General features: G+C 42.4%; 1 protein-coding gene across 1 annotated transcript; it reads right to left on the bottom strand.

Moving 5' to 3' along the window:
- Window positions 1-474: 474 nt before the first annotated feature.
- MOGAT1 (monoacylglycerol O-acyltransferase 1) lies at window positions 475-24,952 on the bottom strand. Its single transcript, XM_072867776.1, has 6 exons — window positions 24,859-24,952; window positions 14,460-14,638; window positions 13,836-14,037; window positions 10,952-11,126; window positions 7,214-7,413; window positions 475-4,081 (listed from the first exon to the last, which is right to left on the bottom strand). Exons 1-6 carry the CDS (start codon window positions 24,950-24,952, stop codon window positions 3,927-3,929), a joined length of 1,005 nt encoding a protein of 334 aa, XP_072723877.1. The 3' UTR covers window positions 475-3,926.
- Window positions 24,953-25,466: the final 514 nt, after the last annotated feature.

Raw genomic sequence — 25,466 nt, 5'->3', positions numbered from 1 at the left:
TATTATTTCACCAGTTCCTCAGAGTCATCGCCCACCCTCCTGTGCTCCCGCTTCCCTGCTGCGTCCCCTTGGCACTGCATTCTTGGTCATGGGCTGCTGCAGCCCAGCCCTTCCCTGCCACTTCTTCCTCAGACCCTTTGGGACTGCCAGCAGGAATCTGGCTTCACGTGATCCCTCAGGAGACAGCAGTGAGTAATCCATCCATCTTCCCCCCCCCCGATTTCTCAGCATGTTATGGCCACAGCCTTATAGCTAGTCTAATACAACCTCTTGAGTTCAGTCAGGCTCCTAAGGTCCGAGGGATGAAGCCCTTACCCAACAGCAGCGATGCATATTTGAATTCCAGTCAACACAAGCACACTTTGGTACAAACCTTTATTATCTCACACCTCTTTGCCACAGCTATCATTGAAACAACTGACATTCATATTTTACAGGTTCCATTAAAAGTTACAAAGTGTAAAAGATGCTTTGTAATTCACAAAATAAAAATTCTTGAGGATGGCTTTCTGTAAACAAAATTTGGTAGAGATGTTCACCCACAGGGGAACAGGCAGGCATTGTCATCTTGAGCACATGGGGGAGGCAGTGTTTGCATGGTATAGAGGCAGAGTATCTATCTTGTTGATAGATAACTAGCTTCCCTGGGATTACCTGTGTCATTAGAAGGCACAAAGAGAAACATGCCACAAAGCAGGCCCCAGTAAGTGTGGACATCCCACCAGAAATCTTGAGCAGTACCTGATTCTTCTAATCACAGCTGGGGGAGGGGGGTGTCACCATTCCTACTAGCTGCTTGCTCTTGCTTTGTCAAGCATGAACTGCAACTGAAGACTGCGTTGATACTTACTCTAACAAACATGGGAAGCCTCCTCCTGGCTGTGGCAATGGTAGGAGTGGTGCCTGCACTAGCCACAACGGGTCTACAGCTTCCAGGGCTCTGGCCTTTAAGGTTAGTATTGCAGGGCTGTTTTACAAATCCACGTACTAACACAGAGGTAAATATTTTAGATGACACCATGCCTATCAGGTTTAGAGACTCATACTCTATTTTAAAATAGTCCTAGATACACAAGACAATTTGTTAATAAAAGGTAGTTTGGAAGGACCATCATAAGCAATATGCAGCAGTTATTGAGCAACAATATATATTTAAGTAGCTTGGAGATTTTGTTTTCTTTTCCTCCATCTTCCTGTGTTACAAAGCAATGAAAGTTTCAGTAGTCAGAGTAACACAATGCCTATTTGTTCTGACTGTGCCAGTTATGGATGGCATTCAGAGCCCACAAATAATGTGCTCATGGAATTCAGAGGTAAGCCTGTTTGTAGGGTACCTTCTGGACCAGATATTGTCCCAAAATCAGTATCCACATATTCCCTAGAAGTTTTGGCTAATTTGATCAACAACAATCCACTGTTACTTCCCATCCTCAACCCAATGCTAATGCCTTTAAATTTACATCCTGAGCTTCTATATCATTAGGTAATGGGAAAAAAGCAGGCTGAGAATGAGAGGAAGTATCTCATTAGAGCAGATGATCTAGGAGAGAACAGTCTGACACAGACGGCAAATTCTTCTTTCATGAATAATCAGCACTACTCATCAGGGCAGGCAGCAAAAAAACAAATCCAAAGGAAATTTCACACATCTGGCTAAGCAAAAATGACTACTCAGGGCTCATCACTTACTACAATCCTCGGGTCCCTAGAGGCCTCTTCCCAGGTACCAAACCTGCCATGTTTGACCTCCCTAGACACATGCCCTTCCAAGAGCTGAAACAATCCTGATCTTAAGCTCGTGTTAAACAGGTACAGTCATAGTGCTTCCTCTTCTCAACCCCTGCTCCTAAAACCCATTTCTGCTGAATAAGCCACCACTCAATATTTTGTATGCGTACATAATCCTTCAGAGATCTTAACCCAGGGAAAGATGGACAGAGAGTGAGGAAGTAAGATGTCTACACCACAGTGACCATCAGGCAGCAAAAGCATGGGAAGGGAAGGCAAGTACACGTGGTGCCAAGAAAGCTCAAGTAGGGTAGGGGTGAACTGTGGGCACATCGACAGCAGTCTGTCAGGGAAGAGGAGGCTACTTCTTCAGGCATCACGAATTCTATCCCTGGCTCCCAGAAAGACATCTGTCATCCTAGAGAAAGCGAGAGCAGGATTCACTGGCTCAGTGCTGGTCACATCCAAATGACAGATAGGCACTAGAAGGAACAGCCCTCCTAAGGAAACCAACTTGTTGCTGGAGGTTTTTTTTGGAGCACATCAGATCAACATACATCCGCTCTGTCTGGCAAATATTTATTTGGCTTTGGTTCATCAGGAGTCCACTCCACAGAAGTCGAGATATTTCCACTCTTTTCTTTAAACACCTTCATCTTGCTAAGATCTTTTCTTTCCAGAGTTTTAACTTTTTCCCAAAGTCCCAACTGCGTTTCTTCTAAGGAGACTCCAGCCCAGCAAGCACGCAATGTGTCCAGTGCCTTTGTGGAGCAAGTGCTGCTATTCCTGGAGCACCCCAGTGCTGAACTGACCCAGCTGCAGATGCCCCAGGCTGCCTGACAAGCCTGTGCCTGTTCTGTCAGAGCACCTAACTGATGTAATATTCAGGCACTAAAACTGCTTAAAGCAAACCAAACATTTCAATAAAACCAGACCTGCAAAGTCCATGTGCAGATAGAAAGCATTTACAAATACAAGGATTTATCTCGTAAAAAATTCAATAATATACTATAATTCTCTTCACACACCATCATCTCCAGGACCTAGGCATTTTAACTGAAAAAGAGTTTGGCTAAGATTTTCTTTTTCTTTTCTTTTCTTAAATGGATATCGACATTTAGGATAAACCTTCTCTCAAATTTAGGCACCTGGTTTGTATACAAAGCATCCTCTTAACCTGCTGCACCCTAGAGCTGTGCTCACGCTGCCTTGGCAATTATAGCTGTGTCACACTGCAGCACAGCTTTCCACAAACTTCCTCACATCTATCAGTGGGGAAGAAAAAGGCATATATCAAGTACGCTTTCCTTGGTGAAGTTTCAGAAGACTGAACAAACTGGGCTCCCTTTCCTTCTGTGGAAGTGCTTGGCATATGATCATTTTTAATTTTCACAAGACAAAGTTCACATGATTCCCCCGCTAGCTTCCTCAGTACACTTCTCCTGTCCTGTGCCTGCTATCTCCTCTGAAGGTGGAACTACCAAACAAAGCTGCTTCATCTTCCACACTGATGATCCAAAGCACAGCTTGTCCAAAAAAGTCACATCATTCAGTGCTTCCTACCACCCACCAGATACATGCACACAGAAAACTCACACTGCTCTCCTCCAAACAGAAGGTTTGCTCTGCTCCATAACTTCAACAAACCATGTTTGCTGATATCCTGTTCAGGGCAGAAAGCTCCTATTTATTCTTGAATTCACACGTAAATGGCTTATAATAGCCATGTGCTGAAAACATACACCTTCATTTCTATGGAAGAGCAACAGGGTTTTCCGATATTCAGAGAACAACCTGATGTCATGTTTGATGCATGCTGGTAAGTCTCCCAACTTTCAATCAAAGACTTCTCAGGTTTATACTTTTCCTGCTTGTGATCTCATGCTAGGGCAATTTCCTCTGCTCAAGCTATGGTTAGGTACCATGGTGGTAAGAACATTTGTGTGGAGTCTCTCACTAGCATTTCTGGTACAGATGAACCTAAAAGGACAACTCAAAACAGCACTAGCTTCCAGGCTCACACCCTAAGGTGTTTTTTTTTTCCCAAAGAGTAAGATAAAAATCATCTAATAATCCCTTCTTAAAATTACTCCTCACACAAGGATAATTACAGATTGCAAAATACAGATTGCAAGAAAGACATCTTTCAGCATACACTGTTTTTTTTCATGAGATGTGGAATTACAAATTGTAATTTGCTACTCGAAGATGAGAGATTTATGCTCAGGGATCCCATAATTTCTTTTGTGTTCTTCAAATAATTTTCTTAGTTTCTGTAGATACAACGCATGTAGCTGTTCAATCTCTTCAGTGGTGGGGTTCAAGTTCTGTTTTACAGGGATGGGGCTTCCCACTGTAAATCAAACACAACAGCAGCATTAGCTTCATCGACATCTCTTTTTAAGTAAAACTGCTCTCCCTCTTGTAACAGCTCCACCACAGCTCCCAGCAAGGTGGCAGAATCACAGCACAATTTTCTTGCCCTGGGGCCTGATCCTGCCTTTCACAAACCTGAGCCCTGGGTCTGGTTCTCCACTTCCTTTTGCTCACGTTCAGATAAAATGAATTTTAAAACCCCATCATTTCAGTTTGGCAGCAAAAGAGCGAATGAGAAGGGGGTTAATCTCTAACTTGAAGGAGCAGTTTACACTTCAACATAGAATCCCATGGGCTATGTGCTGTCTTGCCATCAGGGTAGTAAGTACTCCACAAGTTCAAAATAGCATTTAAAAAATGTACCTTCTCACTGTCTTCTGTTCTGATCCAAATACTAAAGGTATCCAATGTGAGAGACATGCCTAAGAGGACAGTGGTGCCCCCAGCCACACAGCCACATGAACAGAACTGAAGGAAATACAAGTATCTGGCGATTTATTCAAAATGGGTATCGCTGCCCCAGCACCGGAAATGTTGGCTACCTCGGCCTAGGGAGTGGTAGCACGTAAAATCCCCAAACCCTGTAAGGTGTCTCTGAACCATCCATTGCCCACAAATATCATTCCAACCAAAATGTTCTCCAGGCACTGCGCAAAGCCTGCTACCTGCTCTGTCGGAGCAAGAGCAAGAGGGAGCATGGGAGGTAATTCCGCAGAAGTCCACAAGGCAGCCTCCTCCTCCGCAAAAAGCTATAGCTAAAAAGCCTGCAATATGCCAAGAGAAGCTTTCCACTATCTCAGTCTTCCTTGTGTTGTTCAATCACGACAGATTTTGACAGCTGTTCCTGCACTGGAGGCATCGAGAGCTTAATAGACCTGACTGAGATTACAGAGGAAGTCTGCAGAAAAGCAGAGAGTTAAAAGCACCCCCCAGGAGCTTTTACAAAGGCACCTGAAAATCCCTTTCAACAGACATTGCCACTTCAAATTGGATGATGTTGACTAAAGGGAAGGGAAGGCTAGCCAGAACCACAGAGATGCTGATTCTGCATTTTCCTGCTGCAGCTTCAGCTGCCAACAGCTCTCGGGCTCTACACAGTGCGGAAATTCAGACTTTATGTGGCTAGGGGTGAGAACCCAGCCCTGGACTGAGCAATACCTTAGGGGGTGCGAAATCAGTATACACCCCATACATGATTTCCAGAAGCATGACTGGAAACACCAAACAACCCCCAAGCCCTTCTGCAGCAGTCTGTTCTCCTAAGAAAGGAGATTTCTTGTGGAATTGGAAACCACACTCATCTCTCTAATTTTCTGTGCAGCTTTAAGCAACCTGCTTAATTTGATATTTTAGAGTTGATTCTATTTCTGAAAAGCAGTAATAATTTTCAGGAAAAACAAAAGTACTTCACTCATCAAGTCCAAAACACTCAGACTTCACAGACCTTGGTTTTGCTGAATTGCATCTCCTTGCTTTAGGAACCACGGCTTCTGAACCAGGAGGAAATTCGCCAATACCCGGCCACGTTGTCAACACGGCTAACTGGCTCGGGTGGAGCTCAACGTGACTCTGCAGCTTTCAGGAGCTGAGCTAACACTTTCAAAGCTGTGTTGAGCCATACTGAGACCCCGCTCAAGAATGCAGGGACACGGAGATAGTTTTCAAACGTGAGGAAACAGAGACACCAAAGGTAAAGGATTTCTTGAGATCATACAACAAATTCTGTTGCAAGACTCTGGTTTTGCTGATTTGAACTTCTCCCACGCTTTAGCCATGGACCACCTCTGTCCTTGCAGTAAATATGACAATGATGAAGATTTGCCTCAAAGTGAAAGACATTTTAAGCTTCAGAACAGTCTCAATGTCATCAGCCCAAGGAAAAACTGCAGAAAATATGTTGCTCTCATTCCAATGCTTTGAAAACTTTTTGGCTTTAAAATAAGTGACATTTTTAGCCTGCGGGTGCACAATGTGGGCTTTAAAAATTAAATCTTTTCTAAAACATTTAACTATATGCACTGATAAGATACAGAGCTGCATGAAATGTAACATAAAAAGAGCTACATTTGTCTTAAACATTTTTATTTGATCCATACTAAAATCAAATCATCCCTCCATTAAAGGGAGGGCCTTCATATATGTCCCTTGTGGAATACCAGAAAAGCTCAATTTACTTTTCTGTAGAAATAAGCTTCATTAGTTCACTTGGCTCAGAACCTGTCTAAAAATGATTTATCAAAAATATATAGATAGCCAGCTATTCCCTTCACATGATGCCCAGCACAACTTTTTTAAAAGGTGTGGTTGTCAATAGCACTAGTTAAAGCCAGTAAAAATCAATAGACATTCAGTCCTACACTCCAGTGAGAGTAGACAACCAGGGTTAAAAGCTTTTGGGGAAAAAACTCTCTTCCAACCTGCCTGTTGATATGGCATGCATGCTCTCAATTAAACAGGAACGGTTCTTTCCATGGGGGAAAAAGCAAAAGGGAAGGAAACACCCTAGGGAGCTGCAATGCCATCTAAGCAGCAGCCTGCTGAAGGGCTGCAGCAGAGCTGCCGCAAGGCACCCTCTCCCTTCCCTCCTCTGTCTCTGTCCTGATGAGCGCTGGCTCAGGACTGCACCAGCTCCTTCCATTAGCCTTGCTCTGGAGTCCCGCTGCGGTGGCCATGCATCAGCTGAAACACCCAACTGCTGCTTCTCTGCAGAGCTAAGAAATGAAGGTGCTGGGCATCTTACAAAACTGCAGCATCCAGAATCTGCAGCAACAGCTGCAGAGCTGTGGCAGCACTCTGCTACGGACTGGACAACCCCTTAGGTTTCCTTGAGGATTGCTGAGGATAGAAGCCTGTGAATAACTGCAAATGAAGAATAAGATTTGGCCTGGGACAGAAAGGGGAAAGGGAGAAAATAATCCCCTCTTAATTGGGGGGGCGGGCGACAGGAATTTTTAAAAAAAAATATTTTAAACCTTACATACTTGCTTTAGATGCATAGTAACCAATTGTTTCTGTTAGAACAGATTTATAAATTTACACAGATACTAGTAGCACCCTTATGCATTTTTAAACATTTGCAAAAGCATTAGAAGAGGCATAGGGAACTTACCAACAGTATGAATAGGTTGCCTGTAAGGTATTAAGCCAAAACTGTATTGAAATACTCCTCTAGCATGAAATAGCGGTAAAGCAAAGCCCATTATCTTTTGCAACTTCTCCTGTACATTTCTGAGCCATGAACCTTTGGGGTTTGCAACTTGCTTGAAGAGTTCATTTTCACCAAAGGAAAACACAGGGACGAGATGAGCCCTGTAAAACAATGAACACACTGAGAATCCCACATCAGCCTGCACTTGCCCTGCTGTTCACATCAGCAGCGTGGAAATGGTTTCACAATAACCAGCACAGAAAGCTTCGGCAGCTCTAGACTTCACCAGCAACAGGCATTAAACGCTTCTGATATACAGCTGCTTTGGGTTTTTTGGGTTTAAAAAAAAAAAGTAATTGGTATATAATTAGCAACTAGCTTTTGGGCAGTACTTAGCTGGTTGCTACCCATCACAACTTTGTATGACTGTTCATAATCATAAAAATGAATAATTGTATATATCATAATTATGATCATGATCTTATCCACCACTGTTTCAGCAAGTCCACCCTTGTTCCACTGCATTTTCTCCCTTGGCAAGCAAAGAAGCCTCATTGCTAACCTTATAATGCTCCCAGCTGGGTGGCATCAAAACCAGATCTTGGCTTTCCTCTGCCTTTTGACCGGAGTAATGCATGCACTTGATTTCAGCACAAAAACTGTGATAAAAACCAGACATCCTTACAGACATGAGTGCAATGCCAAATTCCCCCGCTGTTCAATTCCCGGTGAAATCCTGCTTCCTCCAGACTTCTTCGAAAACACTAGCCGTAATCCATTATTACCAGAGGTCAAATCCTACCCACAGAAATTACACTAACTCACTTTGGCTCCTTCACAGCCTAATGAATTCTCATTCAGTTCATGAATTGGCTTGGGAGGAAAGGCACTGACTAGCTCCTGGACAAACTACTTAGGCTGATGGAATCAGTGCAGTTGTCTCCAACATGCAAAAACACCACTATATTTAAAACCTTGACTGCAGTATGCTTTTCAATTAATGCTTAGTTTCATTAAATAGTATTCTACACAGTTTAAAGAAAAAAAGAGCAGGGTAATCCTAAGCAGTCTCTGAAGGATACCGAGGTGGTTTATTTGCTTTACTTAAGTCTTAGCTCCATTCAGCCCACACTATCTTTGAGAAAAACCATACTGTAAAACAGCAGCGTTGCTATAATAATGTCAGGATGAATTACTGCAGAGCTCTGAATGCCTGAGGAGGATGCACCAAGGACAGAGCTTGCTGGAAAGTACTGTGGACAATCAAAACCCACCTGTATGGAAAAACCAACTGCTTCTACAGCTTCTCAAGCCTGAGGACCCCCAAAGACTGTAATTCCCACTCACTATTCTGACTGGTGTCTGCTCAAAGATTCTTTCTCAAATAGAGCATATATCACCCAGCCACCTGTAAAGGAAATAGCAGAAAGCCTGGTCCATACTGTGGCTGTGTCAATACTCCACTTTTTACTACAACACTGGAACAAACAGGAACATCTTGTGGTGCAATAGCACCCTGAGACTGTGGGATTTCTTTTAATCTGGTAAAGGCTTTTGCAAGATGCTCTGTAGGAGGTTGAAACAGAGAAATAAGTGACTTGTGACTGTGAAACTAAAGATAAGTTAGCTGATTCATCATTTGTTTCATGTCTTTAGGATTTCTTCACTTCATATCAGACATCTGAACTACCTCAGACCACAATGTCTTTTCCAGAAGTGCAGAGGACTTTTGCTGACATATTCAGACCACATTTGACAAGTTTCTAGCTGAGGAACCACAGCTTCTCTGTGCTGTCAGTACAGGAGCCAGGGCCAGAGAGCACAGGTCTCCACATTGCCCCAGTCTCTGCATTGCCCCTTCCTCTCTTGGTATTTGATGCTGCAGATCAAAAGCACCATAAACATATGCAGGCACTGCTGGCAGGTGGTTCTTCTCATCCGCCTCCTGCAAGCCTCCCTCACCCTTCCATTTCCCCGTGAGTTGGAAGCTTGTTTCACGTTTTGTTAATTGCTAGAAACAAAATATTAAAACCAGAAGCAATTACTGGATGCAGAGTCTTTGGACAAGAGCTCAGGACTGCCAACAGTGCTGCAAGAAATGTAACAGCTAGAGTCATACTGTCCTACTGTCCCACAGCCCTACGGTATAGAAATGAAGTCAGGATTCCTACGCTTCACATAGAAGCGTTTTTTTCTTGCCAGTGCTCAGATCCAGAATGACTTGTAGCCTGGTGGTTAAGGTGACCTTGTGTGAGGTTTCAAGTCACTCGGGCAGAGACAGGCGTTATCACCCTAGTGGAGGGCTCTAGATGACTAAGCCTCTTTCTTAGAGAGGAGGACCATCATTTGAACCAAAGGACTTCATAAGGAAAGAAGTGGCCATCCTGTGTTTTGTAAGTGTCCCGATCTTCTTGTTGTGTGTTGGGGATGCTTTTGAAATCAAGGCCATGAGAGGCACAGGTGTATCTAGTTTCTCAATCCAAACCAGTTTAGATGAGAGATAAACACCAACCTTTGTGATCTGACAGATCAGACATTTATGAACATGCTCAAAAAAAAAGTCACCTAAATATTCTTCTAAACTTTATGGTTAAAAAAATAAAAGCTACTGATAGTGTTTAGGATCCCACTGGATTAATCAGCAGTTGAGCAGAAATTGAGTAAAGACTCATTTAGGCACCAAAGTCCTAATTTAAATACACAAGTGTTGTTTCTGGGTACAAATTAGACTAAAATGTTACTTTCTATCGGAGAATACGTCCTTTATGAGACTTCTAGTGATATGTATAAGAAACCCTCTTGGAATATTTTGACACAGAATAGTTTCTAGCAAAAATGGACCTTAGCACCCTGCGTGAAAATGGAGCGCTCTTCTCAGAGACCACCTTTTTTCCAGTTAATACCTTAAACTGTTACAGATTTCTCAAGACTAATATTTTTTTCTCATTGTTTTGCATGTCAATATATAATCCTGGGAGCTGTTCAGAAAGCTTAGCAGGAACAAGTTACTGGTTCCAATGTTTCCAGTATACAAGATATCTCGATCCGTCCAGCACAAACACAATAGCTTATACTACGTAAATCACTCAAAAGGTATTAATAACCATCTTTGTTTAGTTACACACTGATAGCTGTTTGACAGTAAAATGTAAGCTAGTTTTTCTTGAGATTTTCATCAAAAATTCCCAGAAACTTACAATCTTCAAAAGAAAGTCTTTAGAATAAAGGTGAAAACAAATCTTCCTAGACCACAATTTTCAGTGATTTAATAAAACAGGGCCTAGTTTTCTAATATTTTTTTGTTTGCTTAAAATAAGAAAATCCTATCTTAATATAACTTCAATTTACAGAACAAGAAACAGAATGTCTGCTCCACTCAGCCATAACAGCCAAGGTTTACTAATATTGTTTCATAATTCTTACTCTTTGCTAGTGCAAAAACCAGCTGAAACAAAACACCAAGATATGCTAATAACACCTACTGCTTACAAATTATGAAAGTCAAAGGGAGTTTTCAGCACTCCCAGATTGGATCTAGGTGGACAGACTGGCTCCTATGCCAGACATCTGCACGTTCTTAGCCAAGTAACTCTTTTAAATTCTAATTATATGATTTTACTATATATAATATGAACTATTTTTAAGAATCAATCTGTATTCAAAGCATGCTTACTACAGCAGCCCAGATGGGAAACCTACCCATGTTTCAAGGCCATTTTAATAAAGCCCTTCCTCTTGAGGATGTTCAAAGTTAAACTTCCAGGATGTGCATTCAGAGATTCCTCTGCTCCTCCAATCACGATGACAGACGCATGGCCACCTCCTTTGTTATTCAGCACATATGAGATGCTCTCCTTGGATGCAGAAACCATTCCTTCAGGAGCAAACATTTTAAGAGTGACTTGCTAAATCTTCATATACAAGTACAGTGGAATTTAAGAAATATTTTAAAATATCTAAACGATGTTTCAAAATGATTACAGCATAGGATAGAGTTCAAAGATTTGTGTTCAACCCCCTCACTCTGCAACAGATTTGGTCTTAGGTAAGTCCTTTGATTTCACACTGATGAGCTAAATGCTGTTTGCCTACCATAAGAATTGTGAGATCTTCAGGGAAGAGTGTGCTCTTCTGCCAACTTAATTCCCCGTCAGAAATATTCTCTGCCCGAGAACAGAAGAGTTGAATGGCAGCAGATACTCTTGAGAGGCAGCAGCTAAAGCCATAGAGCAGGTGCATATAAACACAGGCACAGAGGGTTTAACAGAATGAATGGAGGACTTGTTAACTCAAACATGGATCTACAGTGCCAAGCTGATCCCCCTTCGTTCTTCTCAAAGCTATAAAGCAGCAGCTCCATCTAAGGCAACAGCACAACAGCGTCAGAAGAAGCAGAAAAGCCTGACTTGTACCATTCCCAGTGACTCCATCAGCTCATTCTCTAGTAACCAGGACCTGGCACTCAATCTATTTAGGCTAAAATAGCAGAATATATGAAGCTTTCCTGATCCTAATACTTCTAATCAAAGGCACACTGCTGTACAAGCCTTTAACATCGACTTACACCTTGCTCTGAACTTGGTGCTTTTTAAAATCCCCTTTCTAACAGATATGCATCTGACCCCTCCAGAGTTCCTTTGTGCCCTAAGTTTTACTTCAAAGGCTCATAGTGGTACTATTTACCCTTAAATTGTGTTGAATTAATATAGTCTAAATGACAGTCTACAGATCAAGTCTAGTTTGTGGTGTTGTTTTTGGGAGGGGTGGGGTAGGTTTTGTTTGGTTTTTTCGGTTTGTTTGGTTTTTTGGGGTTTTTTTGTTTGGGTTTTTTTTTTCTGGGCTAGTGTCAAAGCGTGCTCTTTTGGATGCCAAGCAAATACTTCATCTCCTGTTACCCACTTTCTTTTTTTCCTCATCAGGAACATTACAACATGGATTATAAAAATATCACATGAAAAGCAAGATGATCATGATGTAGTTTTGAGAGCTGGCCACCAAGAGAAATAGCTTGCTCCTGGAGCAAGTTCAGAGACCTCAGTAAAAAGCTATTTCTGTTTGCCATATGTCTTCACAGTCACTGTTACTCTGAAAAACGCAGCTGACCTGAGACTCACAAATAATTTCAGTGATGCTCATTCACCAGTCGGCATGCATTTCCTTTGGAAGAGAAAGCAAGAGCCACTGTCTTTCCCCAGGACAAAGGTATCTCCCTGCTGAAGCAGAGATGTCAGCCTGCGTGCAGGGCACTGCTCCCCGCTCGCTCAGACAGCGGCTCGGTAGTGCTGCAACTGCTCTTCCTGATGACAACAGCTGCAGCCTGGCAGGCGTTGGAGACAGGGAGCAAAAGCCTAGGAGATGAAACAGTGTGCTAGGAGCATGGCTTTCAGTACATGGAAGATTTTGCAAGGGTTTTATGATTTGACTGATAACCTGCATTATACCAAAGGTCCCCTCTGGTTTACGAGCAGCATACCTGTGAAAAACAAGCCACAATGCTGACTATTCTTTAGCATGCTTTTTACTCAAGTTGTTTCTTATCTAGCAGTTAAATATTTGTTCCCACAGGTCAAGATGCCAAAAATGTGTAAAGCTGACTTCCAGGCTAGGCAATGTTTAAAATCGTCATCTTCCACCCCTGCCAATCTCTTAACTTTACAAGCCTGAAAGAATCCCCTCAGAAATAACATTTGCATGGTAGGGCATTCTCTAGTATGTTGAAGTATACATGGATATGCAATTCTGATACTAATCTGAACAACATCCTAGGCACGTTTCTACGAATGGAGCAGTTGCACAGCTTTGAAATCACAGCGTCTGCGTTGCAGTCAGGAATAAGAGCTAGATCTCTGTCTCCCAAACCTAGTCTTGTGCACCAGACCATACTTACTCAAATGCTCTAGTTTAACGAATTTAAGTAAAATAACTGTATTAAACCACTGTGGGGGAACACTAGTCCTGATTTCATTATACATTCTTCTGTTCCCCAAAATTTACTGCTTGTTATTTTTATCTTTTATTACTGCAGTACCAGTCATGAATATCACCCCTTTATGACAAGGGCTGCTCAGAACAGGAAAAAAAAAAAAGTTTCTGTCTTTAGAGTTTACAACTGCATTAAAATTACACAAATTTGCAACATGGGACCTCACTCAGAAGTAGGTAATTAACTTCCAACTAGAAAGATACTTGTAATGAGTAGGACTTTAAGCCTTTCAGGTAAGATATTACCCTCAATTTGCTTTACAAGTGTCTGTGCAATGACTAAATAATGTTATAAATTAATATGCCCTTCTCTTTGTAAATAACTGGCACTCAGTACTGCTGTCTCACAGTTCAAGGGAAAAACAGCAGTTTTTTCTGGAAAGAAAAAAAAGCTCAGTGATATAGTTTAAAAAAATATTAATAAAACCATTCAAATTGTTTTGCAACAACAGTTCATCATAAAACAGAGGTTTAATTTAGCACCAGCACAGATCCTTCTGAAGTGAAATTACTTACCATTTATAGGTACAGGAATAGACACTACATTTGAAGCAGAAGCTATAATACAGAGCAACAGCTGAGACATTCTGCTTTTACCTACCAGCACTCATTATGTATTCTCTGAAGAAGGGACAGCCGAACCAGATGGGCATGATATGAAGATATGGAGTAAGCCCAGGAAATAAATTCTTGAAACTTGGACCGGTGCAAAAATTTCCAAAGGCTCCAGCTACCAGGACCCCATGAGGGTGAAAACCAAGTATGTAGTTGTGATTTGGATTCAGATCTGAAGTTTTTATAAGCTGAAAAATAGAGACAGTGGAGGACATTATAATACTTACCTCAGAAGGATTCTCAAAAACAAGTATGGAGATTGCACATTGATAGGACACAGAACCGATGACAATTCATTTCCTTCTGAGCACTTTAAACTACTGTCCCATTTTACAGCTGAACAAAGTTTACATAGATGTGTCTCAAGATATCATGTCTAGCATTTACTGAGGCACTATCTTGTGACCCAACAGTCCAAGTAGAAAATCAGCCCCTGCCCCTTTTTGTCACTAAATCTCAGACTTCCCATGTTTTAAAAAGAAGTTAAGTTCACTGTGGAGTAAGTATAGAATTTTACCAAAGATGAGTCTTAGACATTTGTCCAGGCTCATGGCTATTCAAGCTGTCTCTGTTCCAATGTTTACAGTTCTCTGAGAAACCTTTTACTCACGTGAATGGGAAAGTATTCCCTAAAGTACTTCCAAACAGTCCAGCTTCTCACCCACTGGGACCGCCTGCCCCCTGTGCATGGCGTTTCCCAGTCGAAGTAGAGCCACAGCAGGTACAGAACAGCGAGGAACCAGAAGTTGCCCAGGATCAGGATCACAAAGAATCCACAGCAAAACTCTGCTACAAGAGACAAAAAAGGAAACCATAGCAAGTATTAATCATGCCTGCCTCCTTTTAAGACCTTGAATTCCCAGCCCTGATATTTTTGTTACAGATGCTACTCAAAATGCATACAAATTGAAGTAAGCTTATTCCACGTTGTGTGAATGATGTTACACTGAGGGTGAAAAACCTGCGAGGGTGTATCACCTCAGTCTATATTTCTTACTGTACTGCACAACTGGACGAATAAGCCTAAGATGATGCTGGTTTACTTTAATAAAACAAAAGCATAAGGTGGGAACTAACACCTTTGTCTTCTGCCCATGGTGAGGGTGAACACTAGTGTTTGGTAGAGAGCATCCAGTTTACCGAAGGCAGAATAAAAGGAGACAGCAAGAGCTAATGAAGATGTGATGCTCCAGTGCATGAGAAAAAGGGAGGAGAGCTAGGGAAGGAAGGAGGGGAAAGGGGGCCACAGCAAGATCTCTTTTCTAACAGGAGTGGTGTCAGGCAATCATTTTCCCTTTCTGTTTCTTAATTTCTCTACCTATAAAATAGGGATGGTAGTTCTACTCCCCGTGAAAAGTGCTCTGTGACTGGCCAAGGAGATGCACTAGACAAGATGAAAGCATTAAGAGGTTCTATTTCAGCTTCTAAACATGTCACTGTAAGTGGAAACTCACCATTGCTATGGGAACACAACAGCAGTTTTAAGTCCTGACACTTTCAGACTCAGGTTAATAAGAACTGTAACATCCTACCACAATAACGATACATAGGAAGTGTATTATACACACTTCAAAAAGCCAGAAAAAGTTGTTTGATTAAACAGAATGTGTTACTTTGGGGCTCAGCCCTGAAATAATTATTCGGGAAAACTCCCTATGGAAACATTACCTTTGTAGGACTTGCAGAATTTTGTACTCCTGCAGCAACTCAAGCAGCTGTGGATGGAGTTGGCTGAAGCACAGTACAGCAGTACCTGCTGCTCTCCGCCCTGTAGTACACCCTGCAGCAGCCTGCTCGCCCTGACTTCTTGTGAACAAAACGCATCAGGCTCACGGACAGAGTAATTCAGCAGATGCTGAATTCCAGGTTTGCAAGGGAGCCAGGGCTTTAGCATAATGTATTTATACAATGGCAAGCAAAACAGGACTCAGTCCTCACTGGAAGTCTCAACAGGCAGAGTTGTATGAAACAGGTGTTTTTCTGTGATGCTTTACAAAGCAGAAGTAGTACTTTGTATATCCCACAATTGACTGGCTTTCATGGGGCAATATCCTGTTATGGCCTAAAAAGAGTTACACCAGTGAAACATATTGAGCTAAATACATGAGTAAATAGAGCAGAGTAAAAAAATGTAACAGAAGTACATCAGGTGATAATTTGGCTAACACAATGTACCAGAACTGAAAACTTTGAAATAAGCAGATGGACCAACAGTAAAAACCACTCATCCTAGTTTCATTCAAGAGAGATTACTTGGGCATTGAAAACTCACAGCAGATTCCCTGTACCAAGCAGGTTTCGAGCTGCTGAAATTCAGAGCTTAACTTGGCCTATGGGCACTCTTGTGTTTCCTCCAACCTGAATACTTATTTTTACTGAACTTCTGCCAACTTGCCCTTGTGCCTAGTTTGACTGTGCCTTCAGAGTAGAAATGGATATATTGTCATGGGGTAACTGAAAACCAGAAGCAGGATCAAATCTACTGTTTTGAAGGATACTCCATTCCTCAGTACCATCAGCACAGAAGCTCATTGCTTCCTGCTTAACCAAGCAACCCTGGTCTTACACAGAGAAGCACCTCAGTAAGAGCTCTAGAAAAGTACCACAGCTAACTGAGGCCCACAGACCTCCAAAGTCGATGTGGAAGACTCCCAAAAGCTGCAACAACGAGTCTAGGGAGCATCGTTAATGCGGGATGAGTAACACAGATGAAAGATGACACTCAATTCCACTGCTCCAGAGGGAGAACTCACTGGGAATCCCACACCAGCAACACTTCAAAATAGGGCACAGAAATATTTTGAGGAAAAGTCATTACCTGTTCTTTGAAGAAGAGATCCTGAAACTATAGAAATTTCTAGGAATGCTAATCTGGACAGGATGCCAAGGTTCACAGACTAAGTTTGAATAAGTATGAGAAGTTTTTTTAATTGCCATAAATAAATTAATTTCAGGTTGTTATGCAAAAATTGGTAAGTATTTATATTTCCTACCCTTCCTTTCAGAAGGGCTTTTGGCTCAGTGCAGAATCACATGGCTTTTTACTATCAGTTTCCTAGCCAAATAGCTGAAAGGTGCTTTGGATCAAAGCATCCTTGCTGTGAGAGCTAATTAAATCAGCAGTGGTAAGTGCCAGATAGCACTATTTAATACTATGCAGACAAACATACACGCGATCAACAAGCTCACTGGTTTGCTTTAGCTAGAACACGTTCCTGCATGCATGTAAGGTATGGGGAGATAAGTATGCTGTCAGCAATTCCTAAGGAGAGCTCAGCATCTTGTAGGACAAAGCAAGTTTATTATTGCATTCGCAATGAGACATGCAAAGCAAATTCCTTTTACCATACCTCCTTATTATTTCAATGCATTAACAGCCTGCAAGATGAGTCAAACACTGATGACTCAAAACCAACAAGCCTATAAACACAAAACCAGTGTTTTCTCCTTCAGAGAAGACAGTGACTAAATAAATGGCAACCACTTTACCTAAATTCATAAACAAATTCCAGGCAAAAGGTGAACAACTTGGAATTCAGCACTTTACTATATCGTCGCCTTCTTGGATGTAGTTCCAGTGTACACTGAAAGCGTAATTTTTCGGTTAAACTTGAATTAAAGCTTTGAAAATATCTCTGTGGTGTATTGGAACAGTGGGGAAAAAGGGAAACAATATGGATTAAAAGACAAATCACTGCCATGGGACTCTGAACATCCAGTTTGCCAGCCAACACTGGCAAGACTTTACATCTGTTTTCCTCCATTTCTCCATTTACATGTGGATACTCATTGGCTGCAGGAAATGGATGAAAAAATATTATATATAGTGTTAGCTAGCAGCACTAGCAGCCATCCTGCCCAATGATGTTTGAACACTTGATGCTTCGCTCATTAAATAGGCTCTAAGTTTGCAGCTGTGGGCACCAAATTAATAAAATAGTTAAATACCACAGAGATAGGAAGTAGGAAACCAGCACATTGGGTGGGGAAATACAGGTCACCCCAGCAACTGGAAGCTCTGAATGCATTTGCAGTTACTAAGGAGTCAAAAATGTTTGAGTAATATCTATTGTGAGGGCCACCAAATCTAAGATTGTCCACTAGAAGAAAAGCCTCCCATTACTCTCAGAACAGTCACAGACCATGTCCAGCCTGTGCAGGTGTATCCTAGGTGGCCAGGGCACTCGTCTCAATCCAACCAGCACTACAGGCTCTCCACAGTACCCCACAAAGCCATGCAAAGCAGCTCGCACCGAGACCTCCTGACTGCTCAGCAACTCAGACAAGGTCTGAGCTATGAGCCAATTCCTGCTGTTTCCCACATGCCCTTAGCAAAGCCTTCTCTAAACACATTGTGCTGCTATGTCTTAAAGGAGCTGGAGACTTTCAGAGTTCAGTGATTTGAACCTCATCCCACAAAGGACGTGATAAACAGGACATCTTTATCCCACTGGCATTCTAGTGAATACACAGGTATTCACTGAATCACAGGTATGTGATTTTTAATATTGTACTCAAAGCCCAGAGAAGTACATGTGCATACCAATACACAAAGCAAGGTGAAAAGCTCATTTCTTACATTTATAGCCACAGGGGAAAAAAAATGAAAGATGGCATATTCTTCAACAACTACATTGATATACCTACAACAGAACAGTCCTTCCCTCACCTTTAGTCTTCAGAGCAGCAATGCCTCCGAGCTGGGTGCCTGAGGAACAGAACATTGGAGGCAACACACAAGGAGAATTGCACAGTGATGCTTTCATCCCTAATGTACATTTGCTCCTCTCTATTATCCCTCAAGGTACCACTAGTAAGTTGATTTTGGCATTAAAAAGATGATTTTTCCAGCTTAGTGGATTCTTTCATTAGGGGAAAAGAAAAAAAATTTTAAATCAGCCTTCATTTCTGGAAATACATTCTAAATTATTTATAAATCTTAAAGAAAGGGACAGGAATTTAAATGAAATAACACGTATAGCAAATGGACTCCAACAGTCCCACCAAAGGAATACCTGAGACAACAGGCAACACCTGAGAGGAGGCAACCTGCCAAGGCAACAGTAAGCAAGTTCATGCCTCTGCAGAGTACTGCTCTGGAGCTTTTACACAGAAAGTCTCTTTTTAAAAAAATGGAGTCATAATGTTAGTACTATCCTGTTTAGAGCCTACTAGTCTGTGCAATTCTGTCAATATACAGATTTCCACCAGAAGCACAGGAACTTGCTGCCATTTTTTACCCATGACAGATATGGACTCCCCAGCAAAGAACAAGCTGGGAATTTATTTAAACTAACTGCGCTGGAAAATTGTTGAAGTCCACAGGAATTTGGTAGCCATCTCCAGGACTGAAGTGGTAAGGAGATTAGCATTTGTTGAATACATATCAGTCTCCTGTAGTGAAGGTCCTTTGTCAGTTTATTGGTCACAACTGGGAGCCCCAGTCACAAGAATATTTGAGTATTCCTACCAAGGGAGCTGTATTTCAACACTACTATGATAACAAATACAAACCCTCAGATGCCAAGGTTTGGAGGCTTGTTTACTCTGGAATTTGGTTCCAGTTCCCAAGCAAGCAGACCTTCCATTGGCAAATACTGATAAACTAGAGATATGGAGCATTAGGCACTATTGACTTGTTGATAGAGTGGTCTGGATACAGTAAATCCCCGAGTTACTAATTACCAAATCCCGAGACAGCATGCCACATTTCGTCTACATATTTCCTGTTTCTTTTATTTCTCCTGAGGCATCCACTATCAGTTATGTTCACATACAGGTTGCCAAGCCAGGGCCTCTGGCCTGATGCAGCACAGCCATTTTTCTCTTCTTATTCTCAAGGGATACAAACAAATATACACAGAGACATGGTTAAATTCCCTCCCTAGGATGTAGGTAGCAGAGGTAGCATTCCTAGAAATACTAGTCAGTCAAGCATCAGTAAGTACCCTGTTATTCTCTGTGATCACACATCAGTCCCTACCCATGGGCCAGCAACAACAGGGATAGATGAATACAGACTGACAAAAACAAGTAGCAATAGCAGCCAGCTTGCTAGGAAAGGCTCACAGAGCTTAGCTGAGTTTTCTTAGGTATCGAAAGAGAGTTTTTTAAAAAAGCCTTTGAGGAAGAATGAGACCATTTTAGTTAGCCAGCTACAGCTGATGAATTAAATCAGCACCCGATAACAAAACATCATGACATATTTGGGGAAAAGGTTATTTTTTGCTTTAGCACATTACACTGACACCTGCTTTCTCAACACCTAAGTCATTTATTATTCCAGCAGCAATATCTCACCCTGTGGCAAATGTTTCATCATTTCTATTCCTTTGGGGAAGCCAGATCCACAACTCAAAACTATCTCCAGCCAAGTTCAATTAACAGAGTGCTTCATCCTACATGCACAGAAGTTTAATCACTAGAGAACAGGATGTACTTTAATATACACCAATGTCTTTAGCATATTGTTTTGTGGCTTCATGCATATTAAAGTATACCTTTTATTATGTACTGATTTTGTATTATTAAGTATTTTGCAAATAAACACAGGGGTGCATGCACAACAGTCACTTCCTAGGTACCCAGTAAGCAGAAGACCAGCATGCCGCTGCTGGACCTAGAAAGTGAGCCATAGAAGATGCACCATTCTCCCCTACCACCACCTTGTCTCAAAACCAAAATCCTGGTATCCTTCTCATAGGGTTAAACTCTCTCTCATTTCCATCTCTGATTGTCTGGACCAAGACACCACCAGTCCACCCAAGTTACCTAGTTCTGCATTTGATTTTGTACATGCTCAAATTCCACTGTCCCTTTTCACATCGCATGCACAGAAGTTGGTAGAGAAGCTCATGACTCGCCTTCTAGCTTTATTTTCTCCAAAATGCTGTCATTTGATTTGTGTACATTAGAGAGGAAGAAAAACAAAAGGCTAAAGCACCTGCAAAGCAGCACTTAAACCAAATCTCATTGATTTTTCTTTAAGTTGTTTTGCCTTTAAATGAACCCTTTGATCTACCTTCTGCCTAGGTACTGATCACCTCCTGATGCAAACTGAACCTCACTCAGAGATGTGCAGTACTGAGGCACACAGCTCACCCCTGCAGCATGCTTACATACTAAGGGTAAATCGCTGCTCAATTACTGTGTGAGAAACAGAAAACCTACACTGGTTCCTAACAGAAGGATATCAGACATACTATTAACTGCAGCAAAATTAATTCAGTCAAAGTTCTTAAGAAAAATATTTCCAAGCTTAAAAACAAAGATTCCATAAACACCAGGGACATCCGTTGCATTCATCAATGGTGACAATTTCTTTTGCGTATACATACCGTGAAACCTACAGTACAAAAATGGGAGTGATGTAACCTCTTTGCTGTCACCCCCAGTCGGTCCAGCAGCACTTACAGGCTTGGAGATTTCATTTCTCCAGGTGACTTTGCGTCTGGGCTTGGGCTGGACAACGGCACAGAGAGATCACAAGCAGATACCAGCACACAGCTTCAGAGGTGGACACGATGTGGGTGCTGCAGGAGCTTGGAATGGGGCCAGACCTGCCCCGGGACTGTCAGCCCCTGGCCAAGCTGATGAACCTCTAATAACAATAATTACAGGCATAAGACTACATCTATCAAAATTGTCTGTTTCAGCTTTTTTTTCCGAAGTAGGTACTCTGAAGTTGCAAAACTTCATATATTTGCTGTTTCAGCAGTGAAACACTAATGACTTGAAAATATGCTTCAGCCTGAAGCTGTTTTGGATTTCTGCTTAATACGGCAAGAAACAGCATCCTTTTAGCATTTCCTGTTTTTCAGTTTTCATAGCTTTATTTTTCTAGACTCCAGGCTGATACCACTCTTCTTTTAAAAGAAGGAAGCCCATTTAAAACACTTTTCTTTTTCATGGAACTTTGCCTAAACTATTTTAGCCTGCTGCACTTAGAGCAAGTAAGACAGGAAACCATATGGCAGTTTCAGCTGGCACACAGCAGAAAACTGTTAGGTGGGCATTTCTCTCGTCTAATCCAGAAGCTCTTAGATGCAGATCACAGTATTTCAGAACTTATTTTTGCTTCTGGTGTCATGTCCCTGGACAACTAACAGAAGAACCACTGCTACAATGAAAACTTGTCTTTGCTGCTTGAGGGCAAACTTTGGCAGCTTGCAGTACAGAGCAGGGAAGCACAGGAACTTACACCCGGAATTTTAAAGAGGTTCCTTTTGTATGTAATGAAATTCTGTGCACATCTGTACAGCTTTTTTGAGGCAGAAGCATGTTTATTCTGCCTACGCTCTACAGCGGAAGCAATGTATCTGTAGTGCAGACCCAGGCCAAGCCAGTACGCTGTGCAAAGAACCAGAACTTTCTTGTTTATACCGTGCTACTGCAGCTATTCGTTCAGCGTTTGTTGACTGATTCACTCTTTTAACAAGTGGTGATGAGATTCACAGTCTTCAACAACTGTTGCATATATGTGAGTAGCCTTTAGTCACACAAGCAAGAGGGCATTTCAATCATCAATTCCATGGTCTCAGAAAACCATGCAGCATTACAAAGCAAGCCAACACAATGTGCTTTTTACCTTAAATTTAGCTACTCTTAAGGGTCTCAGCGAGGAAGATAAAACCAATGCCTGATTTTCTGAATCTTCTATCCAAGTCACATTATGGATTCTAAGTTGTAATAGACTCAAGTTCCTCCTATGGCTTACTCCGCGTGGCAAATCATGTTTTCACGTCACTTCCCAGATTTAAAGGATATTATTACCCGATTCAGCTTTTGTCTTCCAGGGCATTAATTTTTAGAGTTATCTTACCTTATCTATTGGTCCTATCAGTCCATTTTATTAGGCTATGGCACCTCACCACACACCTAGATGGACAACTTCAGGAACTAAGCCAGTACCCTATTTATTCACTGCTCTAAACAGAATCCCTATAATACAAACCATTAGCTATCATATGGTGTTATCTGTTCATGTTTTCACATGCAGATATTTTTACATAAGAAAGACTGAATCTACAGAAGATCTTGCTTGCTGTAAACTAGTTCCAGCTATATACCAACCCCCAAACACCACCTACCCCTCCAACCTATCCTCTGATGAATTCACATGTATTTCACTTGTACTGGGGCATCCCCTGCATGATTTGAAAGTGTCACTTTTGAATTCAAGAGCTTACAAACAAACTATGTTTCCATACTTTGCTCAGCAGACAAAAAAAAGGCTGAAAAATCCAGACATAAAGGCAATCCAGAACGTCAGAAACCAACCCATTTTTCACTTCTTTAAGTCATTTAGGGTTCACCCATCTGAATTTTCCTGGAGCTAAGTGAAACTTTTTGGCCAGATCACTCCGACTGTCATATGACTGAAAGGGTACACCTCCAAAATGACAAAGTCACCTTGGATAGCTCTAAAGATAAACATCCCTATGAAAGCACAAGGAGATTATTATTATTAGAATCAATTTGTCCACAAAAATTTGAGCATTCTTGCAAACAGATTTTGTCACGATCATGTGCACTCACTATGTTCAACGTAACCAGCCATAAGACGACTTCCTTGTTGATTTTCCTTGACGTTTATTCCCAGGCAGTGCCAGCTGCAGAAGACAGCTGCCTACTTCTCCCACTGAACTGCAGCAAGAGTGGATCTTCCGCAGCCCAATCACTTCTAGTAAGCACAGGACGTGATTTTCTGCAGCAGCATTGTTACCAACCAGGGTAGGATAAAAATGGCTTCCTTCTGCTGCCACTGAACTTCCACTGCATTATCATTAGACTGGAATAATGGCATAAGCCAAGAGCTAATTCAATAACAGAAAATTAAAAGCACAGACTATTTACAATGTAGCCACAAACATGAACTCTTTATAGTCCAACCACATATAATTTAGAGGTAACATAAACCAGCCAAGTGCTAAGGATAAATCTGTGAAGGTGCTTTATACCCTCCATGCTTCCCCCACATACCCAAATCTTTTGTGTGTGGGCTAACAACCTAAAAAAAAGTCATCTGAAAGACATCAGACCACCATCTGAGTGATACTCTATTTGCAAGATATACAAGGAAGATGCATGCACATTCCTTTTCTCCTTGTAAGTCCTAAAGCATAGATGATCATAACACGTTCCATCATTTCCAGGAATGCCCAGGTAGTCAGATGCTCTACTCCTCAGAACAGTGTTGTTCCACACAGACTATTCAATAACTGCTTGCCAACTTACACAGTCCGTGGATCTGGTCCCAGAGAGTTAAGGCTTAGCTTACTTTATCAAGTGACTCATTTCAAGGGACTCATTTTATCAAGTTCAAGATAACGACCCATAAGAATAAGATTTGCTGCTGTGAATAGATGTTTAGTGAGAGGAGTCTATTAAGATATTAGGAAAATTCTCTATAGAGGAATAATCAGCGTAAAAAGTTTACCAAGTAAAATTATTAGGAACACTTTCCTAAAGCAAGCGAGGACATTTTTTGTAAATTTATGGAAGTGGCTGCATTTAAGCCAGTTCACTGTCAATCCTTATTAATTTTTATCACCTAGTTAAATGAGAATTTTATTGAACTACAGTATATAGTTATTTTACAAAATCAGTAATGAAAACAGCATTAGTCATCCTTAAAGTCAGCCTTTATGCTCACGTTCAATAAAAAGTTGTTAGTTGTCAGAAGCCTTGTGAGATGCCTAGCAGGCATCTCAATAAGAAGACGCAGTCACTAGCTTTTTAAGACCATATTTGAAAAATAACCCATAGAAAGAAATAGACCCAAAAAAAGAGAAAAAGCTTTCAGGGAAGAGAAGACCCAAGCCCAGAAGTGCGATGCTCTTGCCCGCCCAGGGATAGCCGGGGAGCCGCTCGCCGCCTGGCCGCCTCTCCTCCCACGTGGAACCACAGGGTGACACAGACCGATGCCCACGGGTGACGCTGGTTAAGGAAAAAGCCGATTCTTCCCCTTTTCTCTCTAGGGCAAGGGCAGGAAGGAGGAAGGCTGTTACCCAGCAGGAGGAAGGAGAAGATCCACTGCAGCACGGCGACTGTCTGGATCCTCCTCTTTAGGGGAATGTTGATGGGGGCAAACTCGACCTTCATGCTGACGGCGGGAGAACAGCGCGGGGAAGCACAGAACCGCCAGCTCCAGCCCCAGTGCCGGTCCCGCTCCCAGCCCGCCGCCGCGCCGCTCTGCCGCCTGCAGCCGCGGCCCCGGCCACCGGCTTGTGGGGCAGGGACGCGCCCCCTCCTGCCACCGGCGCTGCCCACAGCCGCGGCGCGGCAGCGGGGCCCAGGCGCGGCCCCAGCAGGCGGGGATGGGGAGACGGCCGCCCCGGCACAGCCCGCCCCGGGGTGCGGGCACCTTCCTCCCTCGCCCCGGCCGCAGGAAACCCGATCCTGACCCAGGAGCGGGCAGGGCCCGGGCGAGGCAGCGGGCTGGGCCCGCCTCAGAACGGCGCTACACCCCTCCCGCCACAGAAACGTCCGACGCGGCTTCCACAGCCCAGCGCTGCCCCGGCCTCGGCTCCGAGCCGAGAAACACACCTGCCCCCGGTTCAAATAAACGACACAGGCAACTGGGCCGGAGACACCCGCGGCTTTATTAGTCCAAGCT

The sequence above is a fragment of the Ciconia boyciana genome, chromosome 7 (assembly GCF_034638445.1).
Source record: "Ciconia boyciana chromosome 7, ASM3463844v1, whole genome shotgun sequence".
NCBI lineage: Eukaryota > Metazoa > Chordata > Aves > Ciconiiformes > Ciconiidae > Ciconia > Ciconia boyciana.
This window is presented reverse-complemented; position numbering and strand designations above follow the sequence as displayed.